We start from the raw sequence: 19,969 nt of genomic DNA, 5'->3' as shown, positions 1-19,969 counted from the left end.
AGCTGCATGGGAACACCTGGAAAAAAGAATAACTAACACACTGGCAAACCATTTGGAAATACAGACACAGCATCTAATTCCAATAAGTTAAATTTAAATTTGAAGAATGCACATAAAGTGGTCCAGAATTAGGGTAGAGGCTCAGTTGCTAATGCTCCCAGGAATCCTCTTTTTTGGAGTCAGCAGGGTCAGCATGAGGCAGTCTCATTCCCCTACTAGAGAGTTGCTGAGACAGCCTCACCCTCCCCAGCTCTCATTAGAGCTCTCTGCATCTGATGACATGGAGAGAGGGTTACAGAGTGGAAATCGTCAGGGCAACTGTGCTGACACTTTGGGTCACAAAGAAATTTGGGCCCTCAGGCTGCAAGTGGTGAGGTCATGGTGATGGAAAGAGGGGGCATGGCAGCAGCTGTAGTTGTACTCCCGACTAACTTTTTCTTTTTTTTTTGACACAGTACCATTGAATGGCATGCAGTAACTGCTGGCAATACAACTCTGAAAATATTGATCCTCTGCACAGCAAAGAATCTCATTTAATCACACAGCTATCCATTTGTGAAAACTCTGCTTGTTATGTCGGGCTATGATAAGCTGCAGAATCTGATTACGTGTCTGGTTGCCTTTGCGTATAAACCCTGAGGTGTAAAGACTTACGTTCTGTAGGTTGAACTGGAGCTGCTGTTTGTATGGCTCAAATTCATGAGCCAGTTCGTATCCTTCGTGGTAGAACGTAAACAAGCCCTGAAGAAAGGCCAGGAGCTGGAGAGGAACAATGTTTAAGGGCGATTTACTGATTGAATCAACAAGAAAGCACATTTTAAAAAGATACACTGCAACATAAAATGTGCATTTGAACACCAGAAGCAACAATTGACAAAATTATGATCACACAATTATCATTTAGTATCACTAAAACATGAGGAGTCATCTGTAATGATTTTTTCAGTTATGGATTTAGTTCTAATACTGTTGCCTAAAAAGTAAAGAATTTGCTTTAATTCTGTCCTAAAACTATAATTATAATGTACATATTAGATTGTCACTTAAAATCTAATTAACTACTAATTATATAGGGCTGTAATTTGTAAAAAAAATATAAAACATTTAGATTTTATATTTAAAATATTGCGTGTAAGATGAAGGACAGAAAAGCAGGGTTTCAGAAAAGCTGTAGTTCTCTACAATGATCTTATTTTCTGCATAACACAAACATCCTTAACCATTAAGGAAAAAAGTACTGGCAGTCTGTGTGGAGGAAAAAAACTCATGTTATCTCTAGCATGGAGGATCCCACAAATATAGAGATGCTCTCAGTCATATTCTCACACACATCCACTGATTTTATTTCTCAGATGAGGCTTGGCATATCAAATATTCAAGGATGAACCATCTTATCTGTGCCCAGAATCATCACAGGCAAGGTTGAGCCTTGTCATTTTTTCCCTGCACTGCCTGGAGATTTACATTTTTGGCCTGCATTCTGGGTGACCTGCTGGTGAATGTAAACAAATGGGGGCAGGGGGGCTTTTAAAACAGCCACTTTGCTCCCATCTCACGTTCCCAGACATTTAACACCTGGAGAACTTAATGCTTCCTGCTAACTTCTCCACTAAAGATGTTAGAATTGACTCCATGAGTCTGTAAGGTGGGGGCTTTGATTTGCGCTTGCACTTCATCTTGTTTTGTTTGACAACAACCACTTCATCTAATTTTACCCACTACTTTCCCCAAATGGATCAACTATATTACAAAGAGGTTGCTGCAGATGACAAATGTGTGGAATATACAAGCGTAGACATATACCTGTGAGAGATGTATAATTGTGCCTGTCTTCACTCAGAAGGGGAGACAAGACATTTAAAAAGCCACTTTCATGAGCAGTAAGCAAATTCTGTGCTATTTTGAGGGTACGCCACTTAAACTAATCTTTAGATAAACAGAAAAAAAGGCAAAGCAATTACTGCATGTTCAATATGCACTCAGCACTTACTGAGCACAAAAATATGTAAAAGTGATACTTCTCTTACCGGCTCAACAAACTCAAACTTCTTTTTTTCTTGCACTTCTTGTATTTTGAAGACATACTCAAGGGACGCATCATAAAATAGTTGTCTCTCCTTATCAATCTGTGTGTCAGCCTGAGAATGAGCAAACAAACCGGGGTCAGTGCCTTAACAAAGACATGGGTCGAAACTGTGTGGGCAGAGAGTTAATGTTTGCATCACCACCTGGAAACAGTGTGAGCTTAAAGAAGTAATGAGCAAACAGCAGCACGCAAACAATAGCTTTATTTTTAGGAGACACTGCATTATTCAAAGACATGTAGGGGATCAGAACATTTGTTTTGGTTTTTACCTCCTGCAGATATGCTTCCTTCTTTCTGGATGACAAGTTGAGGTGTCTCTCAAGTGTGGAGTAGTATTTCTCTGTTTCCTTATCGAATTTCTTCTTCCCCTCCTAAAAAGGTGCACAAGGCACATGAAAGACTTAAACATTACCAGCAATGTGTCCTGCATTCCTGATGTGGGTGTGTGTGATTGAACTGCCACTAGATGGAGGTCTAGCTACATTTCACATGGCGTTTGCCACACGTCATTTAAAAGTCCTGCCAATGGATTATTACAGGTCATAAAGGCACATATGACTGCGTAATGACGAGAAGACAGCGTTGGCATGGTCAGTAAGGACTATGCATTATCAATAAGGCTTATGAGAAATATATGCTATTATTCTCACAGTGCCCCTGCTGGGGACATAAGTTCACAACAAAATACATAAGACTGGAAATCATCAATAGCATGGAGCATTTGTACTGTCATCAGACCGAACTGGCTGGATGCGGTTTCCGTTTTCCTTTGTTGCTATGCTCCACCTGAAAAGACAAGTCAAGCTCTACGGTCACGAGTTCCAGGATTCGGACAGAGTGTCCCAGAAGGCTTTCAGAAAGGAACAGGAAATGGGCTTTTCATGCCACATGCCCATCTATAAAGTATATGGACAAAGAGATTGAACATTTCACCCCAAATAAGATGCACTTCCTCTTAATCAAACTCTGCCCAAGCAGAGAGAACCTGTCTGTGTGAAGGCATTGAAGTGTCTCATCTGCAAGTCTGACCTCTCAAGCAAGCTTTGCCCACTTAATGCCCATCTCGCTATGCAAACATTCATAAAGGGGCGAGTGGAGGGACGGAATAAAGAAGGGGGCGAGGGAAGCGTGAGGAAATGGCCAATGTAACCAGATCCTGCTTGTTTGTTTTCATTCCCATGGCCCTGAAATTTAGCAAGTCTAATCTACTCACTACTGATATGACCTAGAAGAGTGTTTTGCCTCAGCGACCCACACAGCAGTCAGACATGCTGGAGGAATTCACCACAAGACGGTGTAACCCTCCTACATAACTATTACAATTACAGGACAAAAATCAATAGATAATTTCATGTAGTAGCATCTTATTTCCATCTTTCCTGTCATGTCTGACCCAGGAATGATCTTTTCAGGTGTGGGGAAGAAAATCAATTTTGTATATGCTCACCATGCAGAAACAAAAAGAAAATAAGCAAGTGGATAGGAAAATAAACACATGATTAAATATGATATCACGCTGACAGGAAATAAATTTCCCTTAATGATCGAGGCTTTTTTGTTAGAGAACAAAAAGGAGCTGACTGTCGGCCATTGTGACTGCTGTTGACGTGACATTATTTTGTGAGCACGCATACAGCCGAAGCCCTGGGGAAAATATCAACACACACACACACACACACACACACACACACACACACACACACACACACACACACACTCATGCAGTGCACAGACACATGCACAGACACACACACAGGCACACAGGGGATCACATTAAATTAAGAGCTTTAGGTTTAGCTGAGCCCCGCAGTCACAGCAGGAATCTCCCTGCACTGCTGACCAGTGTGAGCGTGCTCGAAAGCTCCTCACAAAAAAAAACTCCTCCGTACGTCTGGACTAACTCTTTCACACTTACAAAGAGCGAGGAGTGACTCAGAGCTGCAGCGAGTCGGTGAGGCAGAGCCAGCCTGATTAAGTCACCTAAAGTGTCCTGCTTTGTTTTCATCCAGGCAGGACGTGTATAAACCGGTGCTGCTGTAATGATACCCCAGCAGAACACCAGGTGTTTGCTGCTTTGTTCATGTGGCGGGTGCACTCCAACCCCACCCTCCCTCAGATATGTTTGTGCAATCGGAGCAGAATATGAGTGATTTAAATTCAACGATCTTCCTCGAGACGGGGGGAGTGCTGTGGGCATAAGTCTTTGAAGGCCAACATGTGGGGGCAGAGGACATAGATGTGGATAGATACACACCCTGAAGCACACAAGCTTTTGGACACAAACTAATGCCAGCACCCCAGAGTAATCAGCTGGCTGGAAAATGATCAAGCCAAAGCACTTCCCAACACTGCGGTGCACAAAACACACATGAACCTACCACTTGGGAGATTTCCTCATCTGATTGCTTTGTTCGTCCTCATGAATAAATCAGATGCAGGAAGAGAATATTCTGATGCAGATTCCTCCGTGCTGGAATTTCCAACTGGCAAGTCTTATGTTGCTGTTAACAGCGCTTTGATACCAGCTGTAGCATGGGTGAGTTTGCTAATGGCTCATATAGCGTTGCAGGGATGACTGCAGGCAGCTTTTCTTCTGGTCAGGTGTTCTCAATTTGCTAAAGAAAGGATGCTGGGAACAGGCATGAAGACGGCAGGAGGAATATTTGGACGCTAGCCATACATTGCCAGTTTTGACACTGGCCCTAACGAGCCTCAGGGCCATCATTTCTGAGCCTCTTATCACCATGGTAACAGATGTAAGTGGCAAGGGAGGTCGAATGTGTCTGTGTGTGTGTATAGTGGAAAGAAGCCCAGATATCGCACACTATCTCCACTTGCTTACTTCCGTCCAACACCCTGGAATAATACAAACATCAATGACTCACAAGGCGTCACGTGCAGCATATTTCACCACATGTTCGTTTTAAATGGATTCTCTGAGCAGTGACATGAAAGGGAGAACTCTGCAACCTATCGCAACGAGCTCATTAGAGAAAGCTAATTGGAGCAGGGGTCCGAGATGACGATAATAGTGCAATAGCCAGGTTATTTTGATGCTCCATCTCACATGAGCTGGTCTCACTTCCACAGGGGAGGCAGAGGGAACACGAGATTTCAGCTTGAGTTCAGTTACTTTGCTGCAAAGCCAAAAATTGTCTCCCTCCTTACCTGAAATCCCACTTCCTGAGGAGACATCACACACACCAAGAAGTTGGCCAATTAACACGAAATAATTACAAACATCTGCTTCTGAAGAGTTGAAAAACAAATACCCAGGCTTATAAATAGAACAGATTTAGTGTGTGTGAGGTACACTGCAAAGCTCTGGATAAAAATAAGCTTTAATCAGTATATCAGTGTCTGTGCTCTCCCTGACACATAATAACATGGTAATACATCTATAGTAATAAAAATAAAAGCACAATATAGCCACAAGCGGCAATAATCTGGGTGCAAGCAGATTGTGAAAAATTGCAAAAAATTGAGTTTTTCAGGGCAGCAGAGCCTGACCTGAGATTAAAATGATGAACAAATTTTGACTCTAGGCCAAACCGCTTTCAAGATAATTGTGAAAACGTGAACTTAATTATTACAGCGTCACCTTGAGGTCAATGAGTGTCATTATATGTGCCTGAGTGGGTGGATTTTGCAAATCGCCTGGCAATTCTGTACAGTTTTTGCTGCACAAGCACTTTAAGCAAAGAAAAATTCTAATAGAAAGAAACTATATGAATTGTATATTTGTCACAGGAGATTGGGAATATGAGAATTTTGACTGTAAGTCAAGCGGTTTTCAAGATAATTGCACGTATATTTGATTGTTACAGCGCCACCTTGAGTGCCACCTTTGAAAAGCTTCTTCATCATTATGTTGTGAAAATGCTTTGGATGAGCCCAGCGTGAATACAGATCTAAACTACATTTGAAACTCCTTTGAAACTCACATCAGATTTTTTGTTCTGGGCGGTATCACTGGTCTGTGTTGCCCTTGACTAAATGCATGACTGAGGAGCTCCCTCTGACTAGCCTAATTATGTTTGAGGTAACAGGAAGTTATTTAATGTCAGCATTGAGGCCATCCTCTAATAGATCCAGATATTTATAATAAGGGCGAGTAAAGAGTTTGTTTTGTTTTGGGATGCATTTCATTACAGTGTGCAGTCTAATGATCAGTCTGGTGTTTATTTATGAAGATCACTTTCACAACAATTTGGCTTTATTAAAGCCAAAGACAGTGAAGGCTGACAGGAAAGATGCACCACAGAGAGGGAATGACCTGAAATGGAAACTCAGTGCTGTGTTCAGCGAATACGTGGGAAGAAAACGCAATAAAACCGCGAGCCATTATGTCAGCACATGCTTCAAAACCTGACTTGAAGACCGGAATAACACAACAATGAGATCAGCTGTCCTTAAGAACCAATCATCTGTTAAGAAGATTATGTGAAAAGATGTAAACAGATGTAAAGAGCTGAACATTTTGTTTTGTTTGTTTTTCATATCACTGTGAATTAATTATTTCAAAACTACACAATGAATTTAATGCAGAACACTGCTGACTTAAAATACTTTCAGGCCCTTCACCTTTTATTCAGTTAGAGTGTGTGATGCTGCTGTTTGTATATAAACCACTGTATTTAATATATATTGCTTCTGCAAAAGGCAAGAAGTTGAATGGATGGCTGCAGCCTTCGAACAGGTAAAGACCGACCTTTCAAGGACTGCCTTGTGAAATTCTGGTCATCAAGAGAAAAAGCAATTACTTTCTGAAAGATTGTTTTAATGGTGTTTCTGCTTTATTGGGTAGGGCACACAGGAAAGTTACAGGGCAGAAATGAGAATAATAGAAAGAAATGTATTTAATTTGCATCACCTTATTCATGCATATTGTGGTTTTTGCAGCATAACGTTTGAGTCTGAGCGCCATCTGCAGAGCTGTCATCTTAACTCAGTTTTTACTCACCATTATTAGGTGAAATGTTTTCAAAGTCTATTGCAGTTTTCTTGCCTTATTGCAGTGTGCATCTCTTTGATTAATCAATAATAAATTAACTGACAATCCGCAAAGTTTATTATGCAACATGATTTGCATATCTCCAGGACATCAATTTCATCTTTGATCGTCTGGTGGTTGGACTGGTGCCGAATTTTAATACAGCTGGGATAACTCTGCTGTGCAGCGGGCGACTGTTGTCAATGCCTATGATCACAGCCAGGGTGAATCGTTTAGTTGAGGAGGGTTAGGTTAGTTGATCGACAAGAAATTAATTGACTACAATTTTGATAATTAAAGTCACAATGTGTAATATTTGAAGGTTTCTGGTGGTATTACGAAGACTAAATCTGTGGCCATTACCATACATCCCCAAGAGCAATAACACAACAGAGTCATATCATCACAATTCAGCTCCACTGAAAATTTATCTAATGATCGCTTTTACCCTGCCCTATTTTTTGGCAACAAGATTTAAGAGACATGGGGAGAATATGCATGAAATAGGTACTTCTGAGTCTACTGACTTACCACAACATCCCAAGGTTAATCAAACACTATTAAAATGTACTGTACATATTTGTATGATTGGAAAGTTTTAGTGTTGCCCACAGCTGGCAAGCATATCCTCAAACCACTTTAAAGGATCCTTCTACTCCACAGCGTCTTGGTTGGCATATTTTGGAATTTCACAGCATGAATGTAAATGTCATTTCTGCCTCTGGAGACCATAACTAGCCAAAAATCATCTGATGTCTGTGCACCCTTTGTAGGATGAGGACAGCTCAAATTATCAGTGGCCATCTGACTCCCATCTGGGTCTGTTTGCACTGATTCTTCACACTGAGCTGGTGGGGGGACCCCTATCGTGCCCCTAATGCTGACGATCCTTGAAGGCAATATAATACTGTCAAAATTTCAGAGAGCAAGAATGCCACCCACCAGTTTTACACCCCCCGGTACTTTCTTGAGAAAGTGTCCCTGGGGTCTGTCTAAATTTCAAGGCCTTAAAAAAATCAGACAACCAGCAAACTCACACAAATAGCGTGGAGCCAGCTTCAGGTAGTTTACTTCCAATGGTTTTCAACTTGTGGAAAAACAGCAGGTCTATGTGGGAGTTTAGGCCCAAGATTGAGGTCAAGGTTGTAGGAATTCAGTTAGCGATTCGGTGGAAGAACTGAGGAGCTGACGGTGTTGACGCAGTGACAGGAAACGGCAGATACACAGTGAAACCAGGACAGATTTTCATTCCTCATTTCTGTTCTCAAAGTATTCTTGTTTGCTCTGGGAAGTTCACAACTTTCAGCTCACACAAACGTATCTGCAACCGAAAAAAGTGTAACAATAATTTCAGTTCTGCATCTCGGTTTGGCACGCAGCACATATGGCGAGTCCGTATTCCAGTGAAACATGACATGATGGTTTGAACTCTTGTGGTTTTCTCGATGTGTATTTGTTATACGCTGTGCAAAGTTAGAGGGTTTTATTCCAAAACATTTGGCTCAGCCTTGTGTGAAGCAGACTGTGCCTAATATGTCCTGTAGTGCTGCAGTCAATCTGCTGGTGTGTTACGACCATGGAAGTGTTGTGCTGGTGCCTAAGAAGCTGATACACTGGTACGTAACCTCAGTGGGATTACTCGCAGCATACCCAAATAAGGCAAGAGCTCCCCGTTTGTCCATCTGACGTTCTCAGACATGAAGCTCACTAAGTGGAAGGGTCAGACAGCCTGCAGATCTCTCCAGATTCTCGGAACAGTGGAAAGTTGCTCAGCCACTCGTGATGTCTGCCTTTTATCTCACTCTAGTTGGGCTAATGTTTAGCGGGGGATGGGCCGTAGGAGGGGAGAGCCATTAGGAGGAAGTGGTCAGAGGAAAGAAGAGGTAGTGGGAGTGACAGGGGCTGTAGCTTTTAAGAAACCATTTTATAAACACAGAGTCGGTGCAATAACACTGAGCACTGTGATGGGGGGAGAGTGAGAGAAAGAGATGGCAGCAAAATGTGCTATTTCATTACGGTAGACACATGTTGTCTCACAATGTTTGAGACATGAAGCGACAATGGTTATTAGTCTGGCAAGTAAAAGGGACAGTGATTGATGTTTATGGCTCAGTGCCGAGAAGAGAAATAGTTCCTTCATATTGCAGGTTGAATTGTGAAGACACCAATGAAGTAAAGTAAAATAACAACTTTTGCAGACCAGTGGCAGTCAAGTCATGCAAAATAAATCAAGATGGGCGAGAGTGTGAATTTCAGGCTAGAATGTCCCTTGCAGGGGTTCAGGCTATGTAAAGATGTGCAAATGATTCAAAGGTTTGAGTGTAGAGTTAGCACTGGACTCAGAAACTCAGTGGGAGATCTGTGGAAAGGCTTGAGCTCTCCTCGCTTGTTCATGTGTGATCTCACCAAGGGAATGACCACAAACAAGCAGCCGTGCTTTCATTTTATGCCTTTGCGTTGGCCAGGAATGAAAGCATGGCTTGTAGCAACAAGCCCACACTGTTCTTTGCAGTCAACTCCGGCTTCAACAACATATCCACTGTGGAACCAGGATGCCCTCCAGCAACGCTCTGTAGAACCCCTACTGATATCAATCCTCTATATCCAATAGGTTAGGGAGGAATGCATGACATGCAACAGGGTTACAGTAATCTGATTACAGAAACAGTCAATGCAACATCTTAGATCGTGCAAGTTTAAAGCAGTCAGATTATAAATGCATAAAAAAAGGAGTTGCTGTGTGATCATGCAGGATTATCTTTGAAGGGAGAAACAGCACTGAAGACGGCGACATACAGTCTTTGCACATTTTCATCACACTTTCAAAATCTCACATGTTATTTGGAAAATATAATTTGTGTTGAATTATTCTTGAAAGTAACACCCACAGCTCTATGTGTCTACCAAAGGCAGAAAATTGTTTAGTTCAATGTGCTACCTTCAATCAAACATAAGCCAACCACCCTTGAAAAGTAATGATCTTTTCGACTCAATATCTTTTAATAACACTCACAAACTGACGTCTTTGCTCATACCCCCTACCAGTCTGATTATGCCACTTCTCTTAGCAGTGTCACATTTAATTTTTAATTAATGATCTACAAACTGTTGGGGAGATGGAGCGGGTGAGGACGAGAGGTGAGGGCATCTCAACACATGAAACCGCTAATTGCGTGCGTAGGTGGTCTCTTACCTTTGCAGCACCAATTTGCTCCTTCCGAAACTTTTCCAGGGGAGTAATCAACACATCATCTGCGTTCTGAATCTGAAATTAAAAATGAAGGAAAATACAGACACAGACAGATGTCAGACTGAAAGATGGATTCTGACTTACTATAACCTCCTGAATAATTCAAAATGGCTATTAGAAGGAAAAATATCACAAAAACCTTTAATCTGGTAGTCATCCGGTTTTATTACAATGGAGCTCCTTTACAAATGTGCCAGAAAAGTGTGTGACACACAGGAAATTATAGCACCGAGAATTATCCAGCCCGAGTCAAATACAGATGCACTGAGACCAAACACAAGTGGAGGATGGAGCAATCATATTCATTAATATCTCTTAAGCCAGTGACAATGAACAATGTGTTACTGTGAGGTACCCAAAATGAGCACAGCAGAGATAGAGGATAGAGCACTCAACAATGGTACTGCTAGATAGAAGAAAATGGAGCATTTTTATGTGAGCTGTGAAGCACCAGCACTGTCAAACCTCACTGAAATATGACACAGCCCAGCAGATGAGGGAGCTTTACAGCGGCAGCCTGCAATGCATTTAAATGTTTGAGCAATGTCGCCCCATATTGGTGACCTCTCCTGCGTCATGACCGGAGTAAAAGGTCTCTCGTGGAGCCTCTTCCAGCTCATTCCAGACAGAAATAGATAAGGTGACATATATTGTGCCAATTACAGTCTACGCTCAGTCCTCGAGAGCGAGCGTTTCGGAAAGGTGCCATTAAGGTGCTTCTGAATTTCCTGTGAATGGGCTTTCATCCACTGAGATGACATCACACCAGTGGGGCTGCTCTCTGGGAGGCACTGTCACAAATGACATGGCTCTTAGGTTGATTTAAGGTGTTATTCTGTGTGGTGAGTGTATGTGATAAACTATGGGCTGAGCTCCATAATACATCTATGATACCAGCACTAATTTAGAGGTGTCGGCTCAGATGGACTATCAGGTCCCCAGCTACAGTCCTCTGAACACGCACCATCTCGGGATGGAGTTTTTGTTTTGAACCATTAATCACAGTGCATTTTCATTGTCCCAAAATAACCCTGTCAGCTCCATCAGCCAACCAGAACGAGTGACTTCAAAAGAAGCTGCAATCTCTCTGAGCCTGCAATGTTTCCTTCTCCTCTTCAACGCACTGCTGTGGGATGCTGTAAGCTTGTAGTGTAAATTTGTGGCTTTGTTGTAATAATACACGTTAACTTCACCGTGATATTTGTGGTCCTTTACATACAGACAGACTTGAAAGCATATTTTACGGTGGTTACACGACATTACAATTCCAAATATTTGCTGCTGCCTAATCCTGTGTGTGCGATCACTGTTCCCCTCATAACAAACATCCATAGTTTAATCTATAGTGAGAAGTAAACTGGGATTTCAGATGGTATGAATCATCGTTTTGTGCCATCACTGACTATGTTTACATGCACAAAATATTCAGGTTTTCGCCCTTATTCAGAAAAAGACAATATTCCTACTGAACTATTTACATGGCTAATGAAAATTAGCATTCCACTGATATTCATGTTTACATAAAGCCGCACATACTCTGATTAACAAACACAGCCTGCCTCTTCCCTTTGTTCTACCACCTTCTTGAAAAGGTTGGTGTTGGGATATTTGCGCATATTTTCTAACATTTACATGTAGGTGTGTTTCTCCTTCTCACCAGGAATGTGGGCTTTTCTTTTGTGCATACGTCTCTACCCCAGCTGTTGGCCAGGCGACACGTAGAGCTGACCATAAACAGGCAAGGCAGGCTGTGTGTCTGCGGTAAAAACCCCATTCAAGACGCATGTTTGGAAGGCGCTGTATACTTGAGTAATATCGGCATCTTCCACATGTCTTAACTGGAAACTGCCACATTCAGAATAAAACCCAATTCAGAATACCCAACAGAATATGCTGTTTACATGACCCTGAAATTCTATTGTCATGTTCGAAGTAATACCCGAATAATAATGTGCATGTAAACGTAATAACTGAGGTGCAATGTTGCAACATGTGCATTTAGAAGAGGCGAAGCACTGCATTGATTTATCCACAAACAGTGGAAACATGGACACATGAACCAAATAAACAGAAGTGAGCCAGTAAAGTGAAATCATCCGGAAATTGTTCACTGATGAGTTTAAATTAGCCAAAATGGCAATTATTTGTTGGCACATGCAAAGATGACCTCACATGCACGTGTCATATCACTGCAAATGTAATAATGGACTTATTGACTGTTACATGTCATAGTTAAATTTTTTGGTTTTGGTAACTTACAGCCCTACGGTAGAAAGTGTAAGCTGAAAAAGAATTGCACAGACTGTGAGCCTCTGATGACACACGAGGTCACTTTCATCACGTGAACTGCAAGTTCAGTTCCACATATGAGGGCGTATACTGTGCATGCGAAGAAGACTTTTTAAAAGGTGATGAAGAAAAATATTTGAACTGATCAGTTGCTTGTTATGAATTTCAGAGTATGTAGAAATCACTTCACATACAACATGACCAAGCAAAACCTGCATCATAGGGCATCTCGAGATGGAGTTTAGGAAGAGAGTACATCAGTAAGATAAACCAAGGAATTTGGCTACCAGTGACATGCCATTAGGAGCGTAGAGGACGTTTGGCGGTCATCAAATGTAGCTGTTATAATCCTCCAGTCATATCGAAGTCATCGTGTTATCTACTGTGTCAACAGGGAGAATTATACTACTCTGCCGGTGTGATAATGTCATTTCCTCTGTCTTATCTCCCATGCTTTCAGTCCAATTGAGCCTGCGGTATTACCGTGCTATAAATGTAGATTTCTAATACCACTGGCTTTTTTCACTCACGCAGTTGAATGGACAGGGCAATGAATAATACAGCACTATATGCTTTTGAGATTATGCTTTAATATTTAGACTTGACAACAGCAAGAAGAAAGATCATTCTTGTTCTCGTTTTGATTTTTGTGGGCTTGGTGGTTGAATTATTTCAGAATATTACTGTTACCTGAAACCTGACTGTGTGGATGTTTCTGGACCACAATCAGCCTTAAATTTACACTTTGATATGGAATGAGAACAAATCAATGATCAACTGTTCAAAATGAACAGTGGAGCACATTATTAGTGCACGTTATATTCAAACCAATGCAGAATATAAGCAGATGGTAATCAGCATGTCAAGATTTCAAATGCTCAAGATTTCAGATTAGTTTTGATTATTAATTTCCAATAAGATGATTGAGATATTCATACTTGAAAGAGGCCAATTTATTTAAAACTGAATGGATTATTTTCAAACTGGCATTGCGCCGAATGCCCTCGGCAACAGCCTCTCTAAACAGGATTAAATCCATATGAACGAGCACAGTGTGATGCTTGAAAGGATGCAATAGCGCTAAGCAATTTCATTACCAGATAGGGGGAGGAATGTCAATGTGCTGTGTCTCCCTTGCTTGTGCTCTTACCAGTTCAAATATCAAGTGGATCAAAAGTCTTGCTCTGAGGTTAATTTGCAGCGACAGATTAGAATGCCACCAAGGCCAGACCAAATTGTACTGTGCAAAGCGTACCGACTGAAATTTGCCTTTTGACACCTGCCAAAAAAATATCTTCAGAATTTGTTTTAATGTGAATGTCTCCTCTAAATAGTTTGGAGACACAAGTAATCCCCTCTGCTCCTTTTATCTATTTAATAAAATGATGGATATTACACCTGTAATATCCATCTTCCTTATATCCTTTCTTCCACAACTTCCTCAACACATCCAGAATATTCTGACACTTTCTCTTCACAGTGTGCAAACATTAGCAGAACTCACACAGATGTTAACAGATAAGCTCTTGTTACACTATAGTATTCTCAAAACACACGTTCTTGGACAAACCCACGTTTGTTTTGTTTACATTATAAAGTATATTGTGTTTCAGATCATTTTAGATGAATTTCAGCACATGTGCAGTACTGTAGGCTGTATATGTCATTTTCGAGGATCTGTTTATGTGTTTCTGTTCTTTTATGCCTGTAGGTTATAACCACTGTAGCATTTAACTGTGAATCGCTCTGTCTCACTGGTTACAGTATGTAAGTCTCTAACTGGGTAATAAATAACTTTTATAGACTTTTGCCTGTCCTGTTTTGACAATGTCCTCACAATAAACAGGCAGCCAAAAGCCCGGCTTCTTCTCAGCAAATCAGCTGAATCCATATGAATAGCACAAACACAAATACATACACACCAGTCCCATTTTGCTGGTTGAAGAGAAGCCTGCACACTCACGATGTTGCAACATTCAAATGAAAAAGCTGTTGTTTTTTTTTTTGTTGTTGTTGTTGTTGTTTCGCAACTTCACTCTCACATACAATATCCAAGTGGATCCAGGCAGAGAAGAGTGTTCTGGAAAAAGGCAACTGGGCTGTGGCAAGTGGGTGTTTAGTCAGTCTGTGTTTGCCAGCTCAAATCTGCCAACTATTAAGTAAAAGCCTCTGACAGAAACGGGTCAAAAAGTCACTGACATTTTTACATCTGATGAGAAAAATATTATTTACATGTGATTTACATGAACTAACGACATTATGGTCCTAATATATCCCATCATTTTCTATAGGTAGCCAGTTTAGTACATCCATGTTTATGGTACGTTAATACATACAACTATATCATCAAGCAGGCTTTTGGCCAGTATTGACTGGTTTCAGTTTTCAATATAAGCAGAAGTGATGAAGAGTCAAGGGGCGGCAAAACACGTTATTTAGCCAGAGACTTCTCAAAGTGTAAGTATGACGTTTTTCAGGTAACTGATCTCAGAACAGTAGAGAAACCATAAGTAAAATATACTGCAGGATTATCTTAAGGGTCATGTAATTCTATCCACGTGTTTAAAATTAATCGAGAACATTCTCATGAATGTTGTCTTCTCACCTTGAGACCATAAAGAGGTCTACAGGTGATAAATATTAATTCACTGATTTAACTATGCACACTGAGAGTGGCCTTCAGTCTTGGCAATGATTACGTTTTCCTGTTAGGTCTTCACCTAAGTTTCACCGTCATGTGTGAATGATCAACTAAAGCCTTTGAGATTGAAATGCGGCTGATTTAAATCTATGATTGTGTCAGTGCATTAACTGTAAAATCCAGCAGTGAGACGTCCATATGTGCAGCCGAGGAACGTTAACATGTGCCGCTGGTAGAGCCTTTGAGCGGGACAACATGGGTGTGTTTTCCTAACCTGAAAAAGCGTCACACATCTGCACGTCTTCGTCTTGAGCTGTATTACAGCTAATGATAGCCAGCAGTGTGACATAAAAATATCATCAGCACTGACGCCAATAACCACAATGACAGCAGCCACAACCAAAAAGAACTGGCCTAACTCATTAAAGCAGGTGTAAGCAAAGCCCCCACAACCTAATTAATGTGTTAAATGCATAATAAACATTATTGCCCTCATCATGATGACAGAATAAAACGTCCCATTTCATAGAGACAGTGTGACATGACCTTTATTAACAGAGGGAGTGCAGTAGCCGTGTGCTTCAGTCACTTCTGTCTGCAGATTGTTTTGGAGGGAGGTGTGTGTGGCGGGGGGGTAACAATCTCATCGCAGAGCTAAATCTTTATCTGGTGCAGCGCTGGCACCTGCAGCGAGCTGAAAAGTCATCCTCCCCCAACTTTTATTAGCTATGAAATAAAAACAAACCTTCTACAGACAGAGGCACGGAGCAGTGTGAGAGTAGATGTGACACATTTGCCCAGCACATTTCATCGGAGAGTAAGCTGTTAAGCAAGGATATGAGGCAGCCGCTGAAATGGAGACAGTAGTTGGTGCGCCGGTCCCATGAGGGTTTTCTCTTGTTTGTTTTAAGTACAGTTCGGTTGCCTCTGATATATAGTAATGCTTCCTGATACCAGAGTTTGAGGCTGCTGCAGAATAGTCATCTGTGTGTGTTTATCCTCGAGTATTAAACAGCTTTCTCCAAATGAGGAGCCATGATGAGTAAAAAGCCAATCTCTCCTTTTTTTTGCAGCACAGATTTGAGTTACAGTACATTAAGGTTTCAAGCTTTGTGTGTTTGTCAACTGTTCATAACTAAAAATGCAAAGCTGACTTTCCATTAGCAGAATCAGGAAACTTATATTACCTTTTTTTAATTGTAATCCATTTAATTAGAATTAGCTGAGGTCTCATGTTAGTCCATGTATCAAAATACCTCTCAATAAATTTGGGAATTCCAGTCCTTTGGTTCTTAATTTTCACAAAACTTCACACTTATGTAGGACCGGTAAAACCATGTTTTGACACCTCAACTGCAAAGCTTTGTGATCCTGTGTTTTCGTCAACAACAGCGCAGACTTATTTTTTAGCTGTGTAATAGTGAAACTTTTGTAATCATGAACAGATAAACTCGAAGCACATCACATTAAACGTGTAATCAGCAGGGGGGAAATGACAGCAACTTGAAAGTGGCATCATTATTTACTCCTGATACCTGTGTGTCAAAACAGGAAGCTCTGCTGTCACTCAGGTGTTTGAGGGGGCCAGACTATGTGGAGGGTGCCTTTCAAAAAGTACTGCTGTCCTCACACTGCAGTCCCAGTGCTCTGAAACTAAACATTTACAAGCCAAGCCGTCATCATAAAAAATTCAATTGGATCCTAAAAAATGTGGCTCGCTGTCAGTATGTTAGTAAAGCCGGCAGCCGGAGTTTACTGAGAACCCTGACTGAGCGAGATAATTTGTCTACTGAAGTAATATAGATATTTAAGTACCATATTTCATGCATTAATTAATGTATGCTGGGTGAGGCTTCAGGCTGATGTATCGGATCATAAAAATTCTCCAGCGCCTCTGCTCTGTGGGATCCAGTCCCTCCTTAGCACAGACGAGTGACAGGAAATACATTATGTCAGCAAACAGCTCTTCTAGTGACTGTCTTTGCTCTCCGTACTTTGCAAGAAACAGCTGTCTCCAGACTGACGGCTCACACCAGAAGAGAATATGCTTTCAATCAGACGAATATGTGACCTTGTTATACTGAAGTGACACATAACAAGCAGAAAGCGTAAAGACAGTGAGAGCAGCGGGAAGAAAAGGGATCGCTGCAGTGCAGCACGGACGGGCATTAAAACAGTGACATTCATCAGCTCCTGTGAGATTTCTTCTCCTGGTCTGTCTCAGCCAACACGTGATTTAGAGATAGACCAGGAACACGCCAAGTCAATATGGCTTGCATTGTCGAAATAACTGGCCAGGGTTGCGTTTGCCAGAAAATTTGCAGGATTGAAGGGGTTTTGTTCTGTGCCTGAGGTGTGTGTGAATTTTCACAAATTCTTTGTTGCATGAAAATAAAGTGAGAGCTCCACACGAATTAGACAGAGATACACCGAGAAAGGATAAACAGATAAAACCATTTTCTTTATCCTTCACTAAGCTGCTACTGAAAGAAACCCCGTGCCCACATTAACATAACAAACCTTAAATGTACTGTCATGAATCTCATCAAAGGTAAAGAAAACATCTGTTCCTTTTGTATAAAGGTTACATTTATTTATGTTTTGTAAGACTGAATTTCAGTTTACGTCCAAAAAAAAAAAATACTGCATTCATGGTTTATATATAATGTGCTGTACGTGTTGCAGAAGAAGCAGTCTCCGGTTAAATTCAATATTCTGAATTTCAGCATATGAATAAGTGTTATTGTGGTGAATAATGATATACACAGTGATATCTTGGCTCATGCTGACTGAGGTTCATTGTATCTGTGGTGTGGATAGCACAAAGGTTTGGTACTGTCTGTTCCAAATACTTTTTCAGACTTTCATTAAACAAGCCACCATGAATGTTACTAAGAACAAAGACTGCCTTTCTTTCACACTGTTGTTTCAGGGTCAACAGGACATTCCTCAGTTCACAGGCCAGCACACAAGTTACCCACAGAGCGGAGTTACTGTACTGTTAAATTCTGAGAAAACAGCAGCATCGTATGCCTCACGCCACTCAGACACGGACTTTATACCATTTGGTTTCAATTCTGTGGCAGAGGCAAATTATGTGCAATTGTACATGTTTAAAGGCTGCTGAAGAAATTGTAAACTGAAGGAAAACTCACAACAATGAGAAATAAATGTGGAGAAAATCAGCACTTAAGGGACTGTTGTTCATCTCATCGTGCAGCAGGAAAAGGAGAATGGAATCACATTATGTATCTTGCACATATTACAGAGAGAAAAATAAGGATGCTACAGATTATTGAATTTTTCCAAGCTCTGATCTGAGACACAGCTCTAAATCTCTCCTGCTTTCCCAGCTTGTTTTTTCTAATTCAAAACTTAAATGAGGAAAAATTAGACCCTAAATAGTAACTTCATGTCATTCATATCTAGTGCATTGAACAGTTTCTCAGTTTGTCATCCATGACCAGGATCATTGAGCAATTTAAAGAGTCTTGTTCATACTTACAAATAATTCAAATATGAACTCTCAGAAACTAACAAGTAACTTTACAAGAGTAGCACAGGGCATAAGAAAAGCCACACCGTTTAGAAATGCTTATAACCTGACACCACACATAGCACCTCTGACCTTTTTCTTTAAGAATTAAAAAAAAAAAAAAAATTCCACGAATGTTCATGCTTTCGCGTGTTCGTGTTCATTTTCCTTTTATTTCAACAACAACAGGAAAACACAATCTGTTTTCCACCAGAGCCATAAAAGGCTCCCTCCCCGGGGATTGTGATCATCACTTCAAAAGCCACAACATCAGGGCACTGCCCCTCCACCCCGAAATGCCATCCATGCTCAGCAGCGCTGAACCTTCTCAATCCATGCAGAACTTGAACCACTTTCACTCTTTTTATGCTGCTGAAAGGGTTATCAGCAGGGGAATTATAGCAGAAATCTTTTTTAAAAAGATAGTATTCGGGAAGTCTTCCAGCGGAATAACACACTCGGGTAGTTGGTAAGCCAATCATAAAGTGCACAAGTAAAAAGATTTCAGGCCTGGCCACCCGCCAAGCCAACAGACAATAAAACGCTTCAAGCTTGACAAGGCCTGCAGAAACCAGGCTACTGGTAAGAGTGTCTCCCATGCAGCAGACGCACCTTTGATATTCAGTATGCTAGTTAACATTCCACGAAGGACAGCGTGCTTGATTTGAGACATACAGGTTTCCTCCCCATCTGCTTTGAAATGTCTGGGTTTCAGGAACCCTTATCAGTCTGTGCCCTTCTATTTTTAGCTCACAGATTCAGTCCAGATGTGAAATGGGAGTAAGGGGGATGGGGGATCTGGGTTTTATGTCAGGATCTGCTGCTGGAAGTTTACACCCACTCAGTGTGAGTGTTACAAGTTTCTTTTTACCAGTGCGTGGCTATGACGGCCACATCTGTCTGCTCCAATCTATTAACAGCAGCAAACCTAATAGAAATTAGAAACACCATCTGGCAGATATTGTGGTATAGTAGAGAGTCAAGTCTAAACTTCTATAATGCACAATATTTCATGTTTTGAGGATAGAATACTTACCTTGTTAGAAAAGAAATCCAACATGTGGTGAACATGTGCTGGTTTAAGATGCGCTAATTGAGTTCTGCAGACCAACTGCTTTCAAATTAGACAACGACCAGAATGAAACCTTCTGGTCATCAGTGCTTTCCTGGCTTTC

The 19,969-nt window shown here is 41.1% G+C and overlaps 1 protein-coding gene across 4 annotated transcripts in view; it reads right to left on the bottom strand.

Annotated features, from left to right (window-relative positions):
- arhgap42b (Rho GTPase activating protein 42b) overlaps window positions 1-19,969 on the bottom strand; it is a 56,888-nt gene that overhangs the window by 12,553 nt on the left and 24,366 nt on the right. For all 4 annotated transcript variants that reach the window (XM_076735963.1, XM_076735964.1, XM_076735965.1 and 1 more), the window contains exons 4-7: window positions 10,273-10,344; window positions 2,356-2,457; window positions 2,028-2,138; window positions 655-759 (exon numbers count right to left, since the gene is read on the bottom strand). In XM_076735963.1, the coding sequence (XP_076592078.1) occupies window positions 655-759; window positions 2,028-2,138; window positions 2,356-2,457; window positions 10,273-10,344 (390 nt within the window). The remainder of the gene's footprint in view (window positions 1-654; window positions 760-2,027; window positions 2,139-2,355; window positions 2,458-10,272; window positions 10,345-19,969) is intronic.

The sequence above is a fragment of the Chaetodon auriga genome, chromosome 7 (genome assembly GCF_051107435.1).
Source record: "Chaetodon auriga isolate fChaAug3 chromosome 7, fChaAug3.hap1, whole genome shotgun sequence".
Classification (NCBI taxonomy): Eukaryota; Metazoa; Chordata; class Actinopteri; order Chaetodontiformes; family Chaetodontidae; genus Chaetodon; species Chaetodon auriga.
This window is presented reverse-complemented; position numbering and strand designations above follow the sequence as displayed.